The 21,419-nt window shown below is 41.9% G+C and overlaps 1 protein-coding gene across 1 annotated transcript in view; it reads left to right on the forward strand.

The window, feature by feature from the left end:
* Positions 1 to 304: 304 nt before the first annotated feature.
* Positions 305 to 21,419, forward strand: part of NLRP3 (NLR family pyrin domain containing 3) — a 52,755-nt gene continuing 31,640 nt past the window's right edge. Inside the window, exons 1-7 of the mRNA XM_040454454.1 lie at positions 305 to 394; positions 777 to 1,105; positions 6,423 to 6,521; positions 7,268 to 9,029; positions 11,626 to 11,796; positions 13,955 to 14,125; positions 19,309 to 19,479. Coding sequence (XP_040310388.1) covers positions 823 to 1,105; positions 6,423 to 6,521; positions 7,268 to 9,029; positions 11,626 to 11,796; positions 13,955 to 14,125; positions 19,309 to 19,479 — 2,657 coding nt within the window. The 5' untranslated portion in view covers positions 305 to 394; positions 777 to 822. The remainder of the gene's footprint in view (positions 395 to 776; positions 1,106 to 6,422; positions 6,522 to 7,267; positions 9,030 to 11,625; positions 11,797 to 13,954; positions 14,126 to 19,308; positions 19,480 to 21,419) is intronic.

Raw genomic sequence — 21,419 nt, forward strand, 5'->3', positions numbered from 1 at the left:
CCCCTTCTCTGTGCTCTTTCTCTGTCCAGCCATGTGCTGCTCTGTTACCATCATAGTTACTCATTTCCTGGGTCAAAGCAAAAACGGGGAACCAGAGCCTTTCAATTAGAAGGAACTTAAGAGCCATATTTTCCACTCTGTCATTTTATAGATGAGGAAAGTGAAGGTGAGGAGTAATGAAGAGTTTATCGTAGGCCATAGCCCAGTAATTGGTGAGAACAAAATTCTCTCGGTGACATTTGGAAGTGACATCACAGAGCAGTTGGTTTGCGCATATATAAGGCTGTTAATGCAGTTGCGTTTGTGGGTTTAATTACTGTTTCTGTCCACAGGGACACCTTTCTTCCATGGCTCAGGACACACTCCTGAGTCAAGCTAACAGGAGAACATTCTGGTAGGTATTTGGTTCACTTTTTTTTTTCCTTTTTGATGTTTATTTATTTATTTTGAGAGAGAAAGAGAATGTGAATGAGCAGGGGAGGGGCAGAGACAGGGAGAGAGAGAAACCCAAGCAAGCTCCAGGCTCAGCATGGAGCCCGATGTGGGGCTCAGTCCCATGACCCCTAGATCATGACCTGAGCTGAAATCCAAAGTTGGGCACTTAACTGACTGAGCCACCCAGGTGCCCCTGGTTCACTTCTTAAAATTAAAGATGACAACTCACAGTTGGGTTATAGTTTTTGTTTTGTATTCTGGATTTTTCATAGTTTAATTCTCTCTAAAGAGGGTAGAATTTAAAAATGACTCTCCTTACCTGTCTGTTTCCACTGTTCCAGCTTCCCAGTGTGGACCTATGCCCAAAGACCCTGACCAGAGCCACGGATGAACATGGCAAGTGTCCGCTGCAAGTTGGCCCGTTACCTGGAGGATTTGGGGGACACAGACTTTAAGAAATTCAAGATGCACTTAGAAGACTACCCTTCTCAAAAGGGGTTCAGCCCACTCCCTCGGAGTCAGACAGAGAAGGCAGACCACATGGATCTAGCTACTTTGATGATTGACTTCAATGGTGAGGAGAAGGCATGGGCCATGGCAGTGTGGATTTTTGCTGCAATCAACAGGAGAGACCTTTATGAAAAAGCTAAGAGGGATGAGCCACAGTGGGGTGAGTGGAGGGAAGACAACATTTTTAAAAATTGTGATAAAATACACATAACATAAAATTTACCCTCTTACCATTTCTAAACATATGGTTCAGTAGTGTTAAGCAGAGTCATGTTGTGCAATCAATCTCCAGAACTTTTTTTCATCTTACAAAACTCTGTACCCATTAAATAACAATTCTCCATTCCCTTCCCCTCAGCCTCTTGAGCCACCACTTTCTGTCTCTATGAATCTGACTACTCTTGGTACCTCTTATAAATTGAATCATAAAGTATTTGTTTGTATGTGGCTTATTTTATTTAAGATAAAGTCCTTGAGCTTCATCCATGTTGTCACACATGACATGATTTCATTCCTTTTTAAGGTGTAATAATATCCCCTGGTTATATGTATACCACATTTTGTTCACCTATTCATCCATCAATGGACATTCAGATTGCTTCTAGCTTTTGATTCTTGTGACTAATGCTGGTAGGAACATGTGGGTACAAGTTTCTTTGAGACCCTGCTTTCAATTCCTTTGGGTGTATGTTCAGAAGTGGAATTATTGGATGATATGGTAATTCTAGGTCCAATTCTTTGAGGAACTCCCATAATGTTTTCCACAGTGGCTGCACCATTTTGCACTCACATCAACAGTGTACAAGGGTTCTAATTTTTCCTCATCCCCAACACTTATTTTATTTTTGTTTTGATAGTAGCTATTCTAATGGCTGTGAGATGATATCTTATTGCAGTTTTGAGTTGCATTTCCTGATTAGCTACTGATACTGAATGACTTTTCATGTGGTTTTTAGCCATTTGTTTATCTTTGGAGAAATGTCTATTCAACTCCCTTTTCCCATATTTTAATTGGGGTATTTGTTGTTGCTGTTGTTGACTTGTGAGGACCCTTTTTATGTCCTGGATATTAACTATTTATCAAATATATGATTTGCAAATATTTTCTTCCATCCATGGATTGCCTTTTCACTCTGTTGATGGTATCTTTTTTTTTTTTCAACGTTTATTTATTTTTGGGACAGAGAGAGACAGAGCATGAACGGGGGAGGAGCAGAGAGAGAGGGAGACACAGAATCGGAAACAGGCTCCAGGCTCTGAGCCATCAGCCCAGAGCCTGATGCGGGGCTCGAACTCACGGACCGCGAGATCGTGACCTGGCTGAAGTCGGACGCTTAACCGACTGCGCCACCCAGGCGCCCCTGTTGATGGTATCTTTTGATGAAATAAAGTTAACCTTTGTTTTTTAATAATTCCATTTATCATCTTGGCTTTATCCTCTTTCTTCCTTTCATGATACTGCCATGAGACATTGGAGGAAAGCAGTTTGGTTTCCTTCTACCTCCTTTAAAAATCCAACTCATGGCTCATCTATCCCCTAGGAACTGTGGACATGTTGGGGGTAGGGTTTTTCTTTCTGGCTTGATGTTTTGAACAAGGGAAGGGTACAAGAAAGGGCTCAAAGGAACCTAGAAGATCACAGGATGATGATGTTGAGCTAGTAGAAAGGAGGAATAAAAATGAATCAGCAGATCAGGAGAAGTATGGCGAATGGGTCAGTGATATGGACATAATGAGGGACAGAAACATGATAATGGGGGCATGAGGTGGGGATGCACAGCAGCGGGATGTTATAAAAATGCATATAATAATATAATTAAAATTGTGTCCTTACTTATATACTAATTAACCAAATAAGGTGTAATAATCATAGTGGCAGAAGTGGTTCACTTAAGCAGTTTTTATGGATTTTGGTAATTCCTTGTAAGAACTCCATGAGGCTGGCATTTTTAAAAAATTTTATTTGTAGGCTCTACACCCAACATAGGTCTTGAACTCACAACCCCTAGATCAAGAGTTGCATGCTCTACCAACTGAGCCAGCCAGGCGCCATGAGGCTGGCACTTTCAAATGAACTTTCAGTTTCATTACTAAATAAGACACTCCAGACACAAAAAGACAAACACAGTATGATTCCATTTATAAGAGCTACTACAGTGGTTAAATTTATAGAGACAGAAAGTGGTTGCTAGGAGCTGCAGGCAGTGGGGAATGGGGAATTGTTTAATGGTTAGAGTTTCAGTTTTGCAAATAGAAGATCATTCTGGAGGTTGGCCAACAACTTGAAGTGAGTCTGAAAGAGATTTTCGTTGCCTGAGACTCTGTTTCAGTCAGATCCAAGACCTGGATTCAGTGCCAGATGTGCCTTGGGCTGGATCCTGGCTCTTAACTACTATGCTATCTTGGCTTCTGTAACTGGGCTCTGAGATGGAAGAATTATAACTAGGGTTAGAAGTCTGTTTTTGTTTTTGTTGTTGTTGAGGGGGAGAAGATTGTAGGGTTAGGTTTTAGATTAAGAATTAAGTCATGGTTTTGGTTTGAGTTAATGTTTAGATTTTGTTTTGTGACTGAGTTATCGGTCTGAATGCATTTGGATTCAGAATAAGTAGACACCTACGTAGAATGTTTAAAAAAAAATTTTAATGGTTATTTATTTTTGAGAGAGACGGAGTGCAGCATGGGAGGGGCAGAGAGACAGGGAGACACAGAATCTGAAGCAGGCTATAAGCTCTGGGCTGTCAGCACAGAGCCCAACGTGAGGCTTGAATTCATGAACCGTGAGATTATGACCTGAGCTGAAGTTGGACAGTAAACCAGCTGAGCCACCCAGATGCCCCTTTACCAGGAATCTTTTATGTTGCTCTTGGGTTCCTGCTCATCTAAAATTATCTCTCAAATATTTCCCCTGGTTGCTTAGCACTTGTTCTATTGTACTTTAATTTCTCTGGTGAAATGCTTCTTTGGGATGTGTAATTTAGTGACTGTTTAGATCTATGATTCTCAACTGTAGATGCATGTTGGAGCTTTCAAAATATATTGGGTGCTACAAACAGAAGAATGAAACTGGACCATTTTCTTACACCATCCACAAAAATAAACTCAAAATAAATGAAAGACCTAAGTGTGAGACAGGAAAGCATCAAAACCCTAGAGGAGAAATCAGGCAACAATTTGACCTCTTTGACCTCAGCCACAGCAATTTCTTGCTCAACACATCTCCAAAAGCAAGGGAATTAAAAACAAAAATGAGCTATTGGGACTTCATCAAGATAAAAAGCTTCTGCACTGCAAAGGAAACAATCAAGAAAACTAAAAGGCAATTGACAGAATAGGAGAAGATATTTGCAAATAACATATCAGATAAAGGGTTTTTATCCAAACTATATAAAGAACTTACCAAACTCAACACCCAAAAAACAAATAATCCAGTGAAGAAATGGGCATAAGACTTGAGTAGACACTTTTCCGAAGAAGACATCCAGATGGCTAACAAACACATGAAAAGACGCTCATCACTCATCATCAGGGAAATACAAATTGAAATCACACTGAGATATCACCCCACACTTGTCACAGTGGCTAAAATTAACAACTTAGAAAACAACAGATGCTGGTGAGGATGTGGAGAAATGGGGACCTTCTTTCACTGTTGGTGGGGAAATGCAAACTGGTGCAGCTGATCTGGAAAACAGTGTGGAGGTTCCTCAAAAAATTAAAACTAGAACTACCCTATAACCTAGCAATAGCACTACTAGGAATTTATCCAAAGGATACAGGAGTGATGATTCAAAGTGGTGCATATACCCCAATGTTTATAGAAGCACTTTCAACAATAGCCAAATTATGGGAAAAGCCCAAATGTCCATCAACTGATGAATGGATAAAGAAGATGTGGTTTATATATACAATGGAATACTACTTGACAATGAGAAAGAATGAAATCCTGCCATTTATGACAACATGGATGGAACTGGAGGGTATTATCTTGAGTGAAATAAGTCAGAGAAAGACAGATAACATATGTTTTCACTCATATGTGGATCTTGAAAAACTTAACACAAGACCATGGGGGAAGGGAAAGGGAAAGGGAAAAATTAGTTTCAAACAGAGAGGGGGGAAAACACATAAGAGACTCTTAAATACAGAGAACAAACTGAAAGTTGATGGAGGTGGATGGGGGAGAGGGGAAAATGGGTGATGGACACTGAGGAGGGCATTTGTTGGGATGAGCACTGGGTGTTGTGTGTAAGTGATGAATCATGGGAATCTAACCCCCAAACCAGGAGCACACTATACACTATATACAATGAATGTTAGCTAACTTGACAATAAATTATATATATATATATATAAAATATATATAAAATATATATAAAATATATATAATATATATATTATATATATGATATATATTATATATATTTATATATATTATATATAATATATATAATATATATAAATATATATAAGTATAATATATATATTATATAAATATAAATATATATATATAATATATATATATAAAATCTGTTTATTTAGTTTTGAGAGAGAGCGAGAGAGCACATGAGCAGGGGAGGGACAGAGAGAGAAGGAGTCACAGAATTTGAAGCAGGCTCCAGGCTCTGAGCTGTCAGCACAGAGCCTGGCACAGGGCTTGAACCCATGAATTGTGAGATCATGACCTGAGCCAAAGTTGGAAGTTTAACCAACTGAGCCACCCAGGCGCCCCACTGACAATAAATTATATTTAAAAATATATATATATATATAACTTCTATTTTATATTTATTTATCTATTATTATACACAATGGTGCTGGACCCTACCTCAGATAAATTGAAAAATAATCACTGCGGGTGGAGTCCAAGAATCAGTATTTTAAAATATGTTTTTATTTATTTTGAGATAGAGAGAGGGAGCAATCAGGGGCAGGGAAGAGAGAGCAGGAGAGAGAGAATCCTAAGCAGCTTCCAGGAGTCACCACAGAACCTGACATGGGACTGGAACTTCTAAACCATGAGATCATTACCTGAGTCAAAATGAAGAGTCTGACACTCAACCAACTTAGGTTACCAGGTGCACCTCAGAGTCAATATTTTTAAAGCTTCCTAAGTGAATCTCAAGTCAGCTGGGATAGTGAACCACTGAGTTAGACAAACTAGATTGGTAATTCTTACTTTGGGAGACTAAGAATGTGGGTATGACTAATTTCAGACATTTGGGGGCAGGGAAGGATAATCCTGCTGGTCCATAGCCATCTTGGGGATATTTAGACATTTAAAAGTGCATGAATGCCACGAAGTGGATGTCCAGCTGCACACCTGTCATTTGCAGCTCTGAGCTCTGTTTTTGTTTGGGAGAGATCTGGAACAGGGGACTTTGAGCTGTGCCAGCTGTTGGGTACTGGGTCTGAATTATGTCACCTTAGTCAGGAGTCCTGGCTTTTAAATTTGTATTTCTTTTTCCTTTTGTTTTCAGATAATGCACATGTGGTATACCGGGAAGAAAGCCTTGAAGAAGAGTGGATGGGTTTATTCGGGTACCTATCCAGAATCTCTATTTGTAAAAAAAAGAAGGGTAAGCAATGGGAATAGTGCTTCCCATTGGGTTTGGAAATCCTGCTTTGGAGGCTGGGAAGCTTGTTCATCCTATATGTTCCTGCTCCTTGGGGGTACAGAGGCCCATTTCAGGAAATCCACTAGAGCTGAAGAAACAGATCAGTGTTCACATGGCTCCTTGTAGTAGTCCCAAGGGAAGTCACCAAGGGGAGGTGATTGAGTGTTTCAGGTTTTAAAAGGTATGGGATGCCGACCTAAAGGAATAAGATAGAAGAAAAATAAATGACTTTCTGGGGGCACCTGGGTGGCTCAGTTAGTCAAGTTGATTTTGGGTTAGGTCATGATCTCATGGTTCATAAGTTCCAGCCCTGCAGCAGGCTCTGAGCTGACTGTGAAGAGCCTGCTTGGGAGTCTCTCTCTCTCTCTCTCTCTCTCTCTCTCTCTCTCTCCCTTTCTCTCTCTCTCTGCCCCTTCCCTGCACTCTCTCTCTTTCTCTCTCTCAAAAATAAATAAATAAACATTGTAGAAAAGGATTTTCTGGTAGGTGACAGTGCCTGTGGCACTTTGCTGTTCTTCTTCTCAGCTGTGTATCGGAAGATTTTGACATCCTAGATTTTCTGGGACCGTCTGTACCTGTGCAGTGAAGAGAACCTGCACTTTCCATTTCTTAGCTCTGGTCATCACTCCCTATGGACCAGAGACCCTTGTTGAGAGCTTTCATGTGCTTGGGCTTCTCCCAAAGTCTACCTTTCTGTTTTGCCTCAGATTACTGTAAGAAGTACAAAAAACATGTGAGGAGCAGATTCCAGTGTATCAAAGATAGGAATGCTCGTCTGGGTGAGAGCGTGAACCTCAACAAACGCTATACCAGGCTGCGTCTTGTCAAGGAACACAAGAACCAGCAAGAGAGGGAACATGAGCTCCTGGCCATCGGCAGGACTTCAGCCAAGATGCTGGACAGCCCTGTGAGCTCCCTGAATGTGGAATTACTGTTTGAGCCTGATGACCAACACTCTGAGCCTGTTCACACGGTGGTATTCCAGGGAGCAGCAGGCATTGGGAAAACAATACTGGCAAGGAAGATCATGTTGGACTGGGCATCAGAGAAAATTTACCAGGACAGGTTTGACTATTTGTTTTATATCCACTGTCGGGAAGTGAGTCTTGGGACACGGAGGAGCCTGGGAGACCTAATTGTCAGCTGCTGCCCGGATCCAAACCCACCCATATGCAAGATTGTGAGCAAGCCTTCTCGGATTCTCTTCCTCATGGATGGCTTCGATGAACTTCAGGGTGCCTTTGATGAGCACACAGAGGCGCTCTGTACAAACTGGCAGAAGGTAGAGCGGGGAGACATTCTCCTGAGCAGCCTCATCAGAAAAAGGTTGCTTCCCGAGGCCTCTTTACTTATCACCACGAGACCTGTGGCTCTGGAGAAACTACAGCATTTGCTGGACCGCCCCCGTCATGTGGAGATCCTGGGTTTCTCAGAGGCCAAAAGAAAGGAATACTTTTTCAAGTATTTCTCAGATGAGCAGCAAGCCAGGGAGGCCTTCAGGCTGATTCAGGAGAATGAGATCCTCTTCACCATGTGCTTTATCCCCTTGGTCTGCTGGATTGTGTGCACTGGGTTGAAGCAGCAGATGGACAGTGGCAAGAGTCTTGCCCAGACATCCAAGACCACCACTGCAGTGTACATCTTCTTCCTCTCCACTTTGTTGCAATCCCGCAGAGGGAACCAGAACCACGATGTCTCTACTAACCTCCGGGGTCTCTGTTCCTTGGCCGCAGATGGAATCTGGAACCAGAAAATCCTGTTTGAGGAGTGTGACCTTAGGAATCATGGCCTTCAGAAGGCAGATGTATCTGCTTTCTTGAGGATCAACCTATTCCAGAAGGAAGTGGACTGTGAGAAATTCTACAGCTTCATCCACATGACCTTCCAGGAATTCTTTGCTGCCATGTACTACTTGCTGGAAGAGGAGGGACAGGGAGACACAGGGAGCTTGCTGTTGAGTGGTTCCAAGCTTCCCAACCGAGATGTGACAGTCCTTCTGGAAAACTATGGCAAGTTTGAAAAGGGGTATCTGATTTTCGTTGTCCGTTTCCTCTTTGGCCTTGTAAACCAGGAGAGAACCTCCTACTTGGAGAAAAAACTGAGTTGCAAGATCTCTCAGCAAATCAGGCTGGAGCTGCTAAAATGGATTGAAAAGAAAGCCAAGGCCAAGAATCTGCAGATCCAGCCCAGCCAGTTGGAGTTGTTCTACTGTCTATATGAGATGCAAGAGGAGGACTTTGTGCAAAAGGCCATGGGCCATTTCCCCCAAATTGACATCAATCTCTCTACCAGAATGGACCATGTAGTTTCTTCTTTTTGTATTGAGAACTGTCAAGGTGTGGAATCACTTTCCCTGAGGTTGCTTCATAACTCTCCAAAGGAAGAGGAGGAGGAAGAGGAGGAGGAAGTGCAACACTGTGAGGTGGACCACTGTGTCCTCCTAGATCCTCATGCTGCCTATACTCACCGGTAAGACAATTTGGCTGCAGGCAGGTGGTAGAATGGTAGTGTTGCCTTCACTTTCTAGTCACCTTTCTCTGGGCACTTTCTCTCTTCCCACTTCTCAATTGTCTTTAAAATGTGGTTGCAACAGAGGCACCTGGGTGGGTCAGTCAGTTAAGCATCAGCCTCTTGATTTTAGCTCGGGTCATGATGACATAGTTCATGAAATTGAGCCCCACATCGGGCTCTGCACTGACAGCATGGATCCTGGTTGGGATTCTGTCTCTTCCTCTCTCTCTGACCCTCCCCTGCTAATGTGCATGCTCTCTCAAAATAAATAAATAAGCATTTAAAAAATGTGGTTGCAACAGATACATAATGCCACCACCACCCATTTCTACCAGACTCCTTCAGTGGCAGAGATTGACTAGTAGAGGAAAGGTAGGTGGACAAATGATGAGAAAAAAGCCAACACCACCACCAACAACAACAAAATAAACGTTTGGTGGATGTGAACTCAGTGCAAGGTATTACGTGGGGAAGAGAGTTGAATGTAAGTGTTGTGAACTCAAATTGCTTGTAATCTACTTGGGGCTCTAGTGCATAGTATCCAGTCAATTCCCAAGCAGCAAAACAATCACATTGACTGTCCCAGGAACAGAGAGGATAGAGGGCCTTCGGTGCTGGAGGGAGAAGTTTCTCAGAGGAGTGATGTTGGAGCTTGCCATGAAGGATCTGTAGGATGTGAGTGAGTGTAGGAGAAGGTAAAGGGATTTTGGCAGTGGTGTCTGTGTAACAAAGTATAAATATGGTCTGAGGAGCAGTGTATGTAGGAGACTATGGGGGACTGACATGACTTCATTGGAACAAACATAATGAGAGAAACTGAAGGAAATAGGGCTGGAAAGGAGAAGGTACTTTTAAGCTTTCACACTGTGTTTATAACAAGGAAGTCACCAAGGTCTTCCTCTTCAAGAGCACCCTCTTCAAGGTCTGTTCACCGACTTTGTAGGGGATTGGAAGCCAGTTTCTGTGTCTGTACAGCAAAGCAATTCAGTTCCCTGACCTCTGAAATCCCTGCTTGGACATGGCCACAGCTACGGTGGGAAGGTAGATGCTCTATATGTGCTTGAGTTTAACCTGCAAAAACAAAACAAAACAAAACAAAAACAAAAAAAACAACCCCCACACAAAAAAAACACTTGACATGAGACAAAATTAAAGAGATAGGGGGCTGGCCCTTCTACTAGGAGCAATGAATTTTCATCTCCCTCTCTCCCTCTTGGCAGCACTTCCAGGATGATATTTATTTATCATTTGGTCATCAAGGACCACCCACTGGGGCTTCAGTGTTGCTGAGACCCAGGCCCTGCTCACAGTGATGTAAGGTTTGGTTGTGGGGATAGTTGGGACACAAGAATGGACTATAGGGAAGAATCAGCTATGGCAAGAACACCTGCAGGATGCACCAGAAGCCCACCGTGGGGAGCCCTTGAGCAGCTGGACTCTGAAGGATGGATCATGAGGAGCCAAACAGAGGGAATAGTGGGTTCATAAGGCAGGAGTTGGGGAAGCAGGATATGTCTCTATGGTGGGAAATAGTTCAGAATACCTGCAGGGGGATGGGAGGGGGGGGGGAGAAAGAGACAGGAAGTGAGGGAAGGAGGCATACCTGCTCATTAGGGCCCTAAAAACTAGTCTGAGAAGAGACCTGACCATGGTTACACAGCCATGGAGAAGGCTTGCAGAGACTTAGAATAAAAGTCCTGATAAAAAGCCTGACACCCATCTTGCTAGATGACAGTTATGTTCCTCAGAGGGTAGGAGCTTGCTTTGTGTGTTCTGGAACCTTCTGAAGCCAGCAGCATGGGCACCCACCTCATGCTTGTTAGAAGTGCAGAATTGCAGGCCCAGTCCTAGACCCACAAAGTCAGAATCTGCATTTCAACATGAGCTACACATTGGAAGCACTGGAAGTCTTAAAAACATTGATATGCTTGGTCCCATCTCAGAGATTCTGACTTATTCCTATGGAGAGGACTGGCCTAGGGGTTTTTGAGAGCATCACAGATGCTGTTATGTAGCCAGTGTCAGAACTAGGCTCTGAATCACTTCCAGAGTGTCCATGGCCTTGGGCAGGACAGCTGACCAATGAGAGGGGAGGAGAAGGACATCTGACAGAGGGGATAGGGGGTGCACAAAGGCAGCCAGTCACAGGCTCAAGCCATTTCCATAATAAGGTGTGTAGGACAGTCGTACCAGGGCCCCCTAGCCTTTGTTATTCCTCAGTATGCAATCTTTGTTTCTGTGAGTCATTTCTTTTTTTTTCTTTAAGTTTATTTCTTTATTTTGAGAGAGAGAGAGCAGGGGAGGGGCAGAGACAGAAGGAGGGAAAGAGAATCCCAAGTAGGCTCCACACTGTCAGCACAGAGCTATATTCAGGGCTCAATCCCATGAACTGTGAGATCATAACTTTAGCTGAAATCAAGAGTCAGATGCTTAACTGACTGAGCCATCCAGGCAATTTCTGTAAGTCATTTTATAATGCTTGGGAAGTCTTGGTCTGGTGCCAAGCCACTCCTGATTTTTCTTTCTCTCTTTCTTCCTTCCTTACAATTTCTAGGTTGGTGAACTGCCATCTCACTGTTAGCCTTTGGCAGGGTCTCTTCTCAGTACTAAGCACTAGCTGGAACCTCACGGAACTGAACCTCAGTGACAATGCTCTGGGGGACCCAGGGATGATGGTGTTATGTGAGATGCTCCAGCGTCCTGGCTGTAATGTTCAGAGATTGTGGTAAGAACCTACGTGTGTGTGTGTGTGTGTGTGTGTGTGTGTGTGTGTGAATGAGATATAGGGAGGACTGGAGGAAGACCTCAGGGTCCAGATAAGTGGTTTATTAGTTTTCTAGGGCTGCTATAACAAAGTACCACAAACCCAGAGGCTTAAACAACAGAAATTCATTTGTTCACAGTACCAGAAGTCCAATATGAAGATGTCAGCAGGGCTGGTTTCTTCTGAGGCTTCCCTCATTGGTTTACAGATGGTGGTCTTCTCCCTGTGTCTTCACATGGTCCCTGTATTCATGTCTGATATCCTCAAAGACACCAGTTGCATTGGATGGGGGTCAATTTAATGACCACATTTAACTCTTTAAAGCCTGATCGCCAAATAGAGTCACAATTCTGAAATCCTAGGATTAAGACTTCAATGTATAATTTTTGGAAGGAATGGTGGACACAATTCAGCCTATAAGAGGTGGGAAGGCAGAATGAATTGGAAGCCAGTTGTTCAGGAAGTTTCAAATGGGGAAGAATGAAGGAGAAATGAAATTAAGTCATTTGTTGGTGATGTGACAAAAAGTGCCTGACCTTCAAGGTTTTCCATTTTCTCACCGGCCATCTTCTTAGATGAGAATCAGAGAATTTTATCATGTATAACAGCTACCTAGTCTGGACCCCATCAAAACATTTTGTATACATTGAAATGTCACAGGGACTCTCCTTTAGCTTTCTTAATAAAGAGTGGTTGCTCTGAGCCCAAACTGTGAGTCAGACTTACATGCCTCAAGAGGAGCACACAGGTGTCTGAGCCATCTCCCAAACTCTCTTCCATAACACATCTGCATTTTGGATGAGCTACACAGCCAGCGTTAGAGTCTACCACTCCCGGGTGTTTTCATAAATCCCTCTCTTGATCACCATACCCACCCCAACATCATACTTATCAATTTTACCTCCTATACAAACCACTAGCCCAGGTCCAGCAACCATGATTACTTGCCTGGATTTTGTAATGGCCTCCAAGACCATCAGCTTCATGGGTCAGGATTCATGTTTATCTTTCCATTGTCCCTGAAATGTCAGGATAAGTGTCTCAGCAAACATTAGTGCTCAAAAATACATACTTAATGAATATTGACTGGTCTCCCCACATTCACTTTCACCACCTACAATTCTAGTCTCTATATAGAAGTCAGAGGGTTATTTAGAAAATTCTACTTTGATCATGCCATTCTTTTGCTTCTCTCTGCTCTTTTGATAAATTACAAATCCCTTTCTTGCCTTCAAGCTCTGTTTTTGGCTCTTTACCTGCCTCTGTATATCTATAAGGGATACCTCTTATATATCCCACGCCATTCTCCCCACCTCCCTGGTGGGTGTCCCTGTGTGATTCCAGAGAGTGAGACACAAACCAGGAGACATGGGTGATAATGATTTATTCTACCACAATGATTTAGTCATACATTTACTTCTAGTTGGTGTGGAAATGGGGGCAGAAAGGAAGATTAGCGGTTCTAGGATGATGAACTATTGTCCTGGAAAGGAGAACGTTATTCTTGCTCCTCTGACAGGGACACATAGTTGTTGTCGGTGGTGATGGTGATAGCGGTGTGTGTGTGTGTGTGTGTGTGTGTGTGTGTGTGTGTGGTTGTAAAACAAGTCAAGAATTAGAGCTTCCTGCTATTTCAGTGTAGGTGGAAGGCTGGGATTTAATCATCAAACAGAACAATGGGGACAAGATTAGCAAAGAGAAGTAGATGGGTAAAGCCCTAGAGTAGTGCCCACGTGAGGGATTTTCGCAGTTAGGGACATGTGCTAAAGAAATGAAACACATAGGTTCACCACGTTTTTCATGCATAAAACAGGGACGTGCCATGTATACACTGGAGAGCTGACCATTATTTATAGAGGGAGTTCACTGATGCACTCAGCAGTTGTGGTCTCGGTCTGTGAGTTAGTGAGCTTGGGGACGAACTTCACAGTAAATCTCAGGCTGTGTGCAGGAGTTCTGATAGGATGACACTTTACATAAGTTTGGTTAAGATTTTCCCTTTGTGACATGAGACCACAAGTGCCCCTGTTTGGTGCTGAAAACAAGCTTAGACTGGAAGGCAGTGACGAGATAAGCAGCCTGTGTTCTGATGCTTTCTGCTTCTGTACTTGGCATGAAGGTTGGGGCGATGTTGCCTTTCCTATCAGTGCTGCTTCAACATCTCCTCGGTCCTGAGCAGCAATCAGAAGCTGGTAGAATTGGATCTGAGCCACAACAGCTTGGGAGATCTTGGAATCAGACTTCTTTGTGTGGGACTGAGGCATCTATTCTGCAATCTGAAGAAGCTCTGGTGAGTCTGAGATGCTTTCCTTCGTGAGGCAAGCAGGAGCTGTGGCTTCAATGAGCCAAGATGAGCGATTTTATTTTATTTTATTTTATTTTATTTTATTTTATTTTATTTATTTTATTTTATTTTTTTAAATATGGAATTTATTGTCAAATTGGTTTCCATACAACACCCAGTGCTCATCCCAAAAGGTGCCCTCCTCAATACCCATCACCCACCCTCCCCTCCCTCCCACCCCCATCAATCCCTCAGTTTGCTCTCAGATTTTAAAAGTCTCTTATGGTTTGGATCCCTCCCTCTCTAACCTCTTTTGTTTTTTTCCTTTGCCTCCCCTATGGTCATCTGGTAAGTTTCTCAGGATCCACATAAGAGTGAAAACATTTGGTATCTATCTTTCTCTGTGTGACTTATTTCACTTAGCATAACACTCTCCAGTTCCATCCACGTTGCTACAAAAGGCCATATTTCATTCTTTCTCATTGCCACGTAGTATTCCATTGTGTATATAAACCACAATTTCTTTATCCATTCATCAGTTGATGGATATTTAGGCGCTTTCCATAATTTGGCTATTGTTGAGAGTGCTGCTATAAACATTGGGATACAAGTCCCCCTAGGCATCAGCACTCCTGTATCCCTTGGGTAAATTCCTAGCAGTGCTACTGCTGGGTCATAGGGTATGTCTATTTTTAATTTTTTGAGGAACCTCCACACTGTTTTCCAGAGCAACTGCACCAGTTTGCATTCCCACCAACAGTGCAAGAGGGTTCCCATTTCTCCACATCCTCACCAGCATCTATAGTCTCCTGTTTTGTTCATTTTAGCCACTCTGACTGGTGTGAGGTGATATCTGAGTGTGGTTTTGATTTGTATTTCCCTGATGAGGAGCGACGTTGAGCATCTTTTCATGTGCCTTTTGGCCATCTGGATGTCTTCTTCAGAGAAGTGTCTATTCATGTTTTCTGCCCATTTCTTCATTGGATTATTTGTTTTTCGGGTGTGGAGTTCGGTGAGCTCTTTATAGATTTTGGATGCTAGCCCTTTGTCCAATATGTCATTTGCAAATATCTTTTCCCATTCCATTGGTTGCCTTTTAGTTTTGTTGATTGTTTCCCTTGCAGTGCAGAAGGTTTTTACCTTCATGAGGTCCCAATAGTTCATTTTTGCTTTTAATTCCCTTGTCTTTGGAGATGTGTCAAGTAAGAAATTGCTGCAGCTGAGGTCAGAGAGGTTTTTTTCCTGATTTCTCCTCTAAGGTTTTGATGGTTTCCTGTCTCACATTCAGGTCCTTCATCCATTTTGAGTTTGTTTGTGTGAATGGTGTAAGAAAGTGGTCTAGTTTCATCCTTCTGCATGCTGCTGTCCACTTCTCCCAGCACCATTTGTTAAATAGACTGTGTTTTTTCCGTTGGATATTCTTTCCTGCTTTGTCAAAGATTAGTTGACCATACTTGTGTGGGTCCAATTCTGGGGTCTCTATTCTATTCCATTGGTCTATGTGTCTGTTTTTGTGCCAATACCATGCTGTTTTGATGATGACAGCTTTGTAGTAGAGGCTAAAGTCTGGGATTGTGATGCCTTCCGCTTTGGTCTTTTTCTTCAAAATTGCTTTGGCTATTCGGGGCCTTTTGTGGTTCCATACAAATTGTAGGATTCCTTGTTCTAGTTTCGAGAAGAATGCTGGTGCAATTTTGATTGGGATTGCATTGAATGTGTAGATAGCTTTGGGTAGTATTGACATTTTGACATTATTTATTCTTCCAATCCATGAGCATGGGATGTTTTTCCTTTTCTTTGTATCTTCTTCAATTTCCTTCCTAAGTTTTCTATAGTTTTCAGCATACAGATCTTTTACATCTTTGGTTAGATTTATTCCTAGGTATTTTATGCTTCTTGGTGCAATTGTGAATGGGATAAGTTTCTTTATTTGTCTTTCTGTTGCTTCATTATTAGTGTATAAGAATGCAACTGATTTCTGTACATTGATTTTGTATCCTGCGACTTTGCTGAATTCATGTGTCAGTTCTAGCAGACTTTTGGTGGAGTCTATCGGATTTTCCATGTATAATATCATGTCATCTGCAAAAAGTGAAAGCTTAACTTCATCTTTGCCAAGTTTGATGCCTTTGATTTCCTTTTGTTGTCTGATTGCTGATGCTAGAACTTCCAACACTATGTTAAACAACAGCGGTGAGAGTGGACATCCCTGTCGTGTTCCTGATCTCAGGGAGAAAGCTCTCAGTTTTTCCCCATGGAGGATGATATTAGCTGTGGGCTTTTCATAAATGACTTTTATGATGTTTAAGTACGTTCCTTCTATCCCGACTATCTCGAGGGTTTTGATTAAGAAAGATGCTGAATTTTGTCAAAAGCTTTTTCTGCATCGATTGACAGGATCATATGGTTCTTATCTTTTCTTTTATTAATGTGATGTATCACATTGATTTGTGAATGTTGAACCAGCCCTGCAGCCCAGGAATGAATCTCATTTGATCATGGTGTATAATTCTTTTTATATGCTGTTGAATTCGATTTGCTAGTATCTTATTGAGAATTTTTGCATCCATATTCATCAGGGATATTGGCCTGTAGTTGTCTTTTTTTTTTTCTGGGTCTCTATCTGGTTTAGGAATCAAAGTAATGCTGGCTTCATAGAATGAGTCTGGAAGTTTTCCTTCCCTTTCTATTTTTTGGAACAGCTTGAGAAGGATAGGTATTATGTCTGCTTTAAATGTCTGGTAGAATTCCCCTGGGAAGCCATCTGGTCCTGGACTCTTATTTGTTGGGACATTTATGATAACTGATTCCATTTCTTCGCTGGTTATGTGTCTGTTCAATTTTCTATATCTTCCTGTTTGAGTTTTGGAAATGTGTGTGTGCTTAGGAATTTGTTCATTTCCTCTAGGTTGTCCAGTTTGTTGGCATATAATTTTTCATAGTATTCCCTGATAATTGCTTGTATTTCTGAGGGATTGCGTGTAATAATTTCCTTTTCATTCATGATTTTATCTATTTGGGTCATATCCCTTTTCTTTCTGAGAAGCCTGGCTAGAGATTTATCAATTTTGTTTATTTTTCAAAAAAACAACTCTTGCTTTCATTGATCTGCTCAATAGTTTTTTAAGATTTTATATTGTGTATTTCTGTTCTGATATTTATTATTTCTCTTCTTCTGCTGGATTTGGGGTGTCTTTGCTGTTCTGCTTCTATTTCCTTTAGGTGTGCTCTTAGATTTTGTATTTGGGATTTTTCTTATTTCTTGAGATAGGCCTGGATTGCAATGTATTTTCCTCTCAGGACTGCCTTTGCTGCATTCCAAAGCATTTGGATTGTTGTATTTTTATTTTCATTTGTTTCCGTGTATTTTTAAATTTCTTCTCTAATTGCCTGGTTGACCCACTCATTCTTTAGTAGGGTGTTCTTCAACCTCCATGCCTTTGGAGGTTTTTGAGACTTTTCCTGTGGTTGATTTCAAGCTTCATAGCATTGTGGTCTGAAAGTATGCATGGTATGGTCTCAATTCTTTTATACTTATGTATAAAATGTGACCCAGTATGTGATCTATCTTGGAGAAGGTTCCATGTGCACTTGAGAAGAAAGTATATTCTCCTGCTTTGGGATGCAGAATTTAGAACTCTGCAACCCAAAGATGGGAGATTTTAGCATGAGAATGACCTTCACTGCTCAGAAGATTTCCCAGTGTTTATCAATAATTCAGTCAGTTAGTGTTTCCTGTGGGAAGAGCCACATACCAAACCTTAGAAAGGAAGTTAAATAATCAAATATATCATGCTTGCCTTTAAGGTATTTATATTCTAGCTGAGAAAATAAAACCCCCATAATGCATTGTTCCAGAAGAGTTTTGGGACTTTATTACAAGCCCTTAGTCTCCACACTAAATAGGAAAAGAGGTGCTAACACAAGAGTGGCAGACACTTGATATTTTATGCAGCTCTCACTAAATGATTCTGGGAGACTTGAATTTTGAAGAAGAGAAAACACTTCAAAATGGTAAGGCCAATTTATACCCATTATAATGGTAATTATAAAAAAAAGTAATCCAGCATGAACTTTCGGGCACTTGGGCGGCTCAGTCCATTGAATGTCACCTCTTGATTTCAGCTCCATTCAGGATTCCAGGGCCATGGGATGGAGTCCCGGGTCGGTTCCACGCTGAGTATGGAAACTGCTTAAGATTCTCTCTCTCTCTCCCTCTCTTTTCGTCTCCACTCCTGCTTTCTCTCTCTCTCTCTCTCTCTAAAATACAATTAAAAAAATAAAACAAAACGAAAAACTGGTGTTGGTGAGGATATGGAGAATTAGGAACCATCACACATTGCTGATGGGAATGTAAACTGGTACAGCTGGTTTGGAAAACAGTACGTCAGTTCCTCAAAAAATTGGACATAGAATTGCTATATGATCCAGCAATTTCACTTCTGGCTATATATAGGAAAGAGCTGAAATCAGGCACCCAAACATGTATCAGTACACCTGTGTCTATAGCAGCATTATTCACAATAGCTGGAAGGTGGAAACATCTCAATACCCATGGATGAATGGATTAAAAAATGTGGTATAGGGTGGGGTTGGGGGTGGGATTTGGAGTGGAGGAATGTGGTATATACATGCATACAGACTTAAAAGGAATTTAGATGAATCTTGAGGACATTATACTCATTAAAATGATCCAGATTAAAAAGTGCAAATACATATGATCTGGCTTATAGGAAGTACCTAAAATAGTCAGATTCATAGAGGCAGGAATCCAAATAGTGGGTCCCAGGGGCTGGGGGAGGGAGGAACAGGGAATTTGTGTTTAGTGGATACCAAGTTTCAGTTTGGAAAGATGAAAAACTTCTGGAGATGGATGGTGGTCATGGTCACACAACAATGTGCATATACTTAAATGCTACTGAATTGTGCACTTAAAGAGAGTAAATTTTATGTCACACGTATATTTTAACACAATAAAAGTAAGTATAGGGAGCTGAAAAGATGTGGAGTTGGCATGGGCTTGGATGGTACTTTCTGTTACACCAAATAAAATGAAATAAAAAGTTAGCATAGAGTTTGGGGCCACTTTTCCCATGTATGGACGGGAGTAGAGGTAGCATCAGATCACGTGCATCCTTGACTCACAGAGGTAAGAGAAGGTTTATGACATTCTGCCATCTTTATGGAAGGTTGGTCAGTTGCTGTCTCACATCAGCATGTTGTGAGGACCTGGCATCCGTCTTGAGCACCAGCCAGTCCCTGACCAGACTCTACTTGGGGGAAAATGCACTGGGAGACTCAGGAGTTGGAGTTCTATGTGAAAAAGCAAAACATCCACAATGTAAGCTGCAGAAACTGGGGTAAGTCTTCATGGGTGTCTCAGCAGAAAAGCATGTTCTCTCCATGGATGTATGTTTGGAAAATGTGGATGGGGGTTGCGGTATAAAAGACTATACGATGGAGTTGAGGGTAGAGAATGGAGGAGACAGACTAGATACTACCTTCTGCTAGTAAGGTATTTATGACTACAGAATTGGAAATTCTTAGAGTTGAAAGAAACCTCAGGGATTGTGCAGCCCAATTCTCCACCGAGTGAAACACTTTTTTCTAAGACGTTCACATGGATAGTCACCGATTTTGTGTGTGAACACTTCCAAGCACACCAGTCATTGCTGCACAATGTGGCCACTGCAGAGCAGAGAGTTCTTATTTCTATGCAGCACCTTCTTTGGTTTCTGTGCATTGTTCCCTGTTCTGCACCACCTCCCCCCTACCCCCTGGACTTCCACTGGGTTCTGCTGAGAGATGCTGATCTCATTTCCCCAGAGACAATACTCACACTCTAGGTCTTCTTATCTCTTGCCTGGATGACTCTAAATGCTCAGGTAGGATGTGGCTTCACATCTTTACCTATGTAGTCATGCTGTCCTAGGTAAGAGCTGTTCTGTTATTGTTTCTATTTGAAGTACATTGCCCAGATCTGAACCTGATACTCTTAATGATGTATGGTGGAATTCTCACCTCCCATGGCAGGGTACTGTACTGTCTCAGGGGGAACTTGTTATTTCCTTGTTTTTGGCAGCCATATCAGATCACAAGTTCACATGTGTAAATAATAATGTGAAATTCTGGTAACCAAATATCTGCAGACACCAACTGGGTGTCTTATAAGTCAATTCCATTTTGACACTATATACTCAGAGTTAGTGCAGACCCCCACCCCTTCAGGGCTCAGTCATACATGTTCCACACACTGGCAATGCTAGATACCGATTGCAAGTAGTGGGCACAGGTTACTTGCACTTCCTTCTGACTCAGCTATGAATTGGTGGTTTCCATGATCCCCTCCTCAGGTTTGAAAATTTGCTAGAATAGTTCACAGAAGCCAGAGAAACAAAACTTACATTTACGTTAATGATGAAAGATATTATGAAAAATACAAATAAACAGCCAGATGAAGAGTCACATATGGTGAGGCCCAGAAGGGTCTGGAACACAGGAACTTCTGTCCCCATGTGGTTGGGACAGTCTACCCTCCTGGTACATGGATGCATCCACCAGCCCAGAAGGCTCTAAATCTTATTTTCCAAGACATTTTATAGAGTTTAATCTCCAGCCTTCCTCCTTTCTCCTTCGTTGAGGTTGGTGGGTAGGGCTGAAAGTTCCAAATCTCTAATCACTTTGTCATTCTGGTGACCCACCCCATCCTAAGGCCACCTATGGCCTCCCTTTAGTCGTCTCATTAGTATAAACTCAGATGTGATCAAAAAGGGCTTCTCTGAGGGGCGCCTGGGTGGCTCAGTCACTTAAGCCTCCAACTCTTGATTTTGGCTAGGTCATGATCTCATGGTTTGTGAGTTCAAGCCCTGTGTTGGGTTTTGCACTGACAGTGGGAAGCCTTCTTGGGATTCTGTCTCTCCCTCTCTGTCTGCCCCTCCCCAGCCCCTGCTCGCTCTCTCTCTCTCTCTCTCTCTCTCTCTCTCTCAAAACAACAAATAAAAATTTTTAAAAAGGGGTTTCTTTGAATAGCAAAATAGACAGATAGGAAATTCTTTAATTTCCACTTAGGGGGATTAAAAAAACACATTTAGGATATTTCAAGAGTTTTAGAAGCTCTGTGCCAGGAAATGGGGACAAAGACCAAACATATTTCTTATAATGGCACAAAAATATTTACTGATAATCACGTACTTAAACATGTATCATTGCTCTTCCATGATCTTAACATAGGTTATCTCAGCGGCCTCATAAAAATTATGCCAAGTAGGTAGGTATCAGTGTCTCCAATTTAAATAGGAGA

Source organism: Herpailurus yagouaroundi, unplaced genomic scaffold, assembly GCF_014898765.1.
Source record: "Herpailurus yagouaroundi ecotype Mexico unplaced genomic scaffold, PumYag 212, whole genome shotgun sequence".
Classification (NCBI taxonomy): Eukaryota; Metazoa; Chordata; class Mammalia; order Carnivora; family Felidae; genus Herpailurus; species Herpailurus yagouaroundi.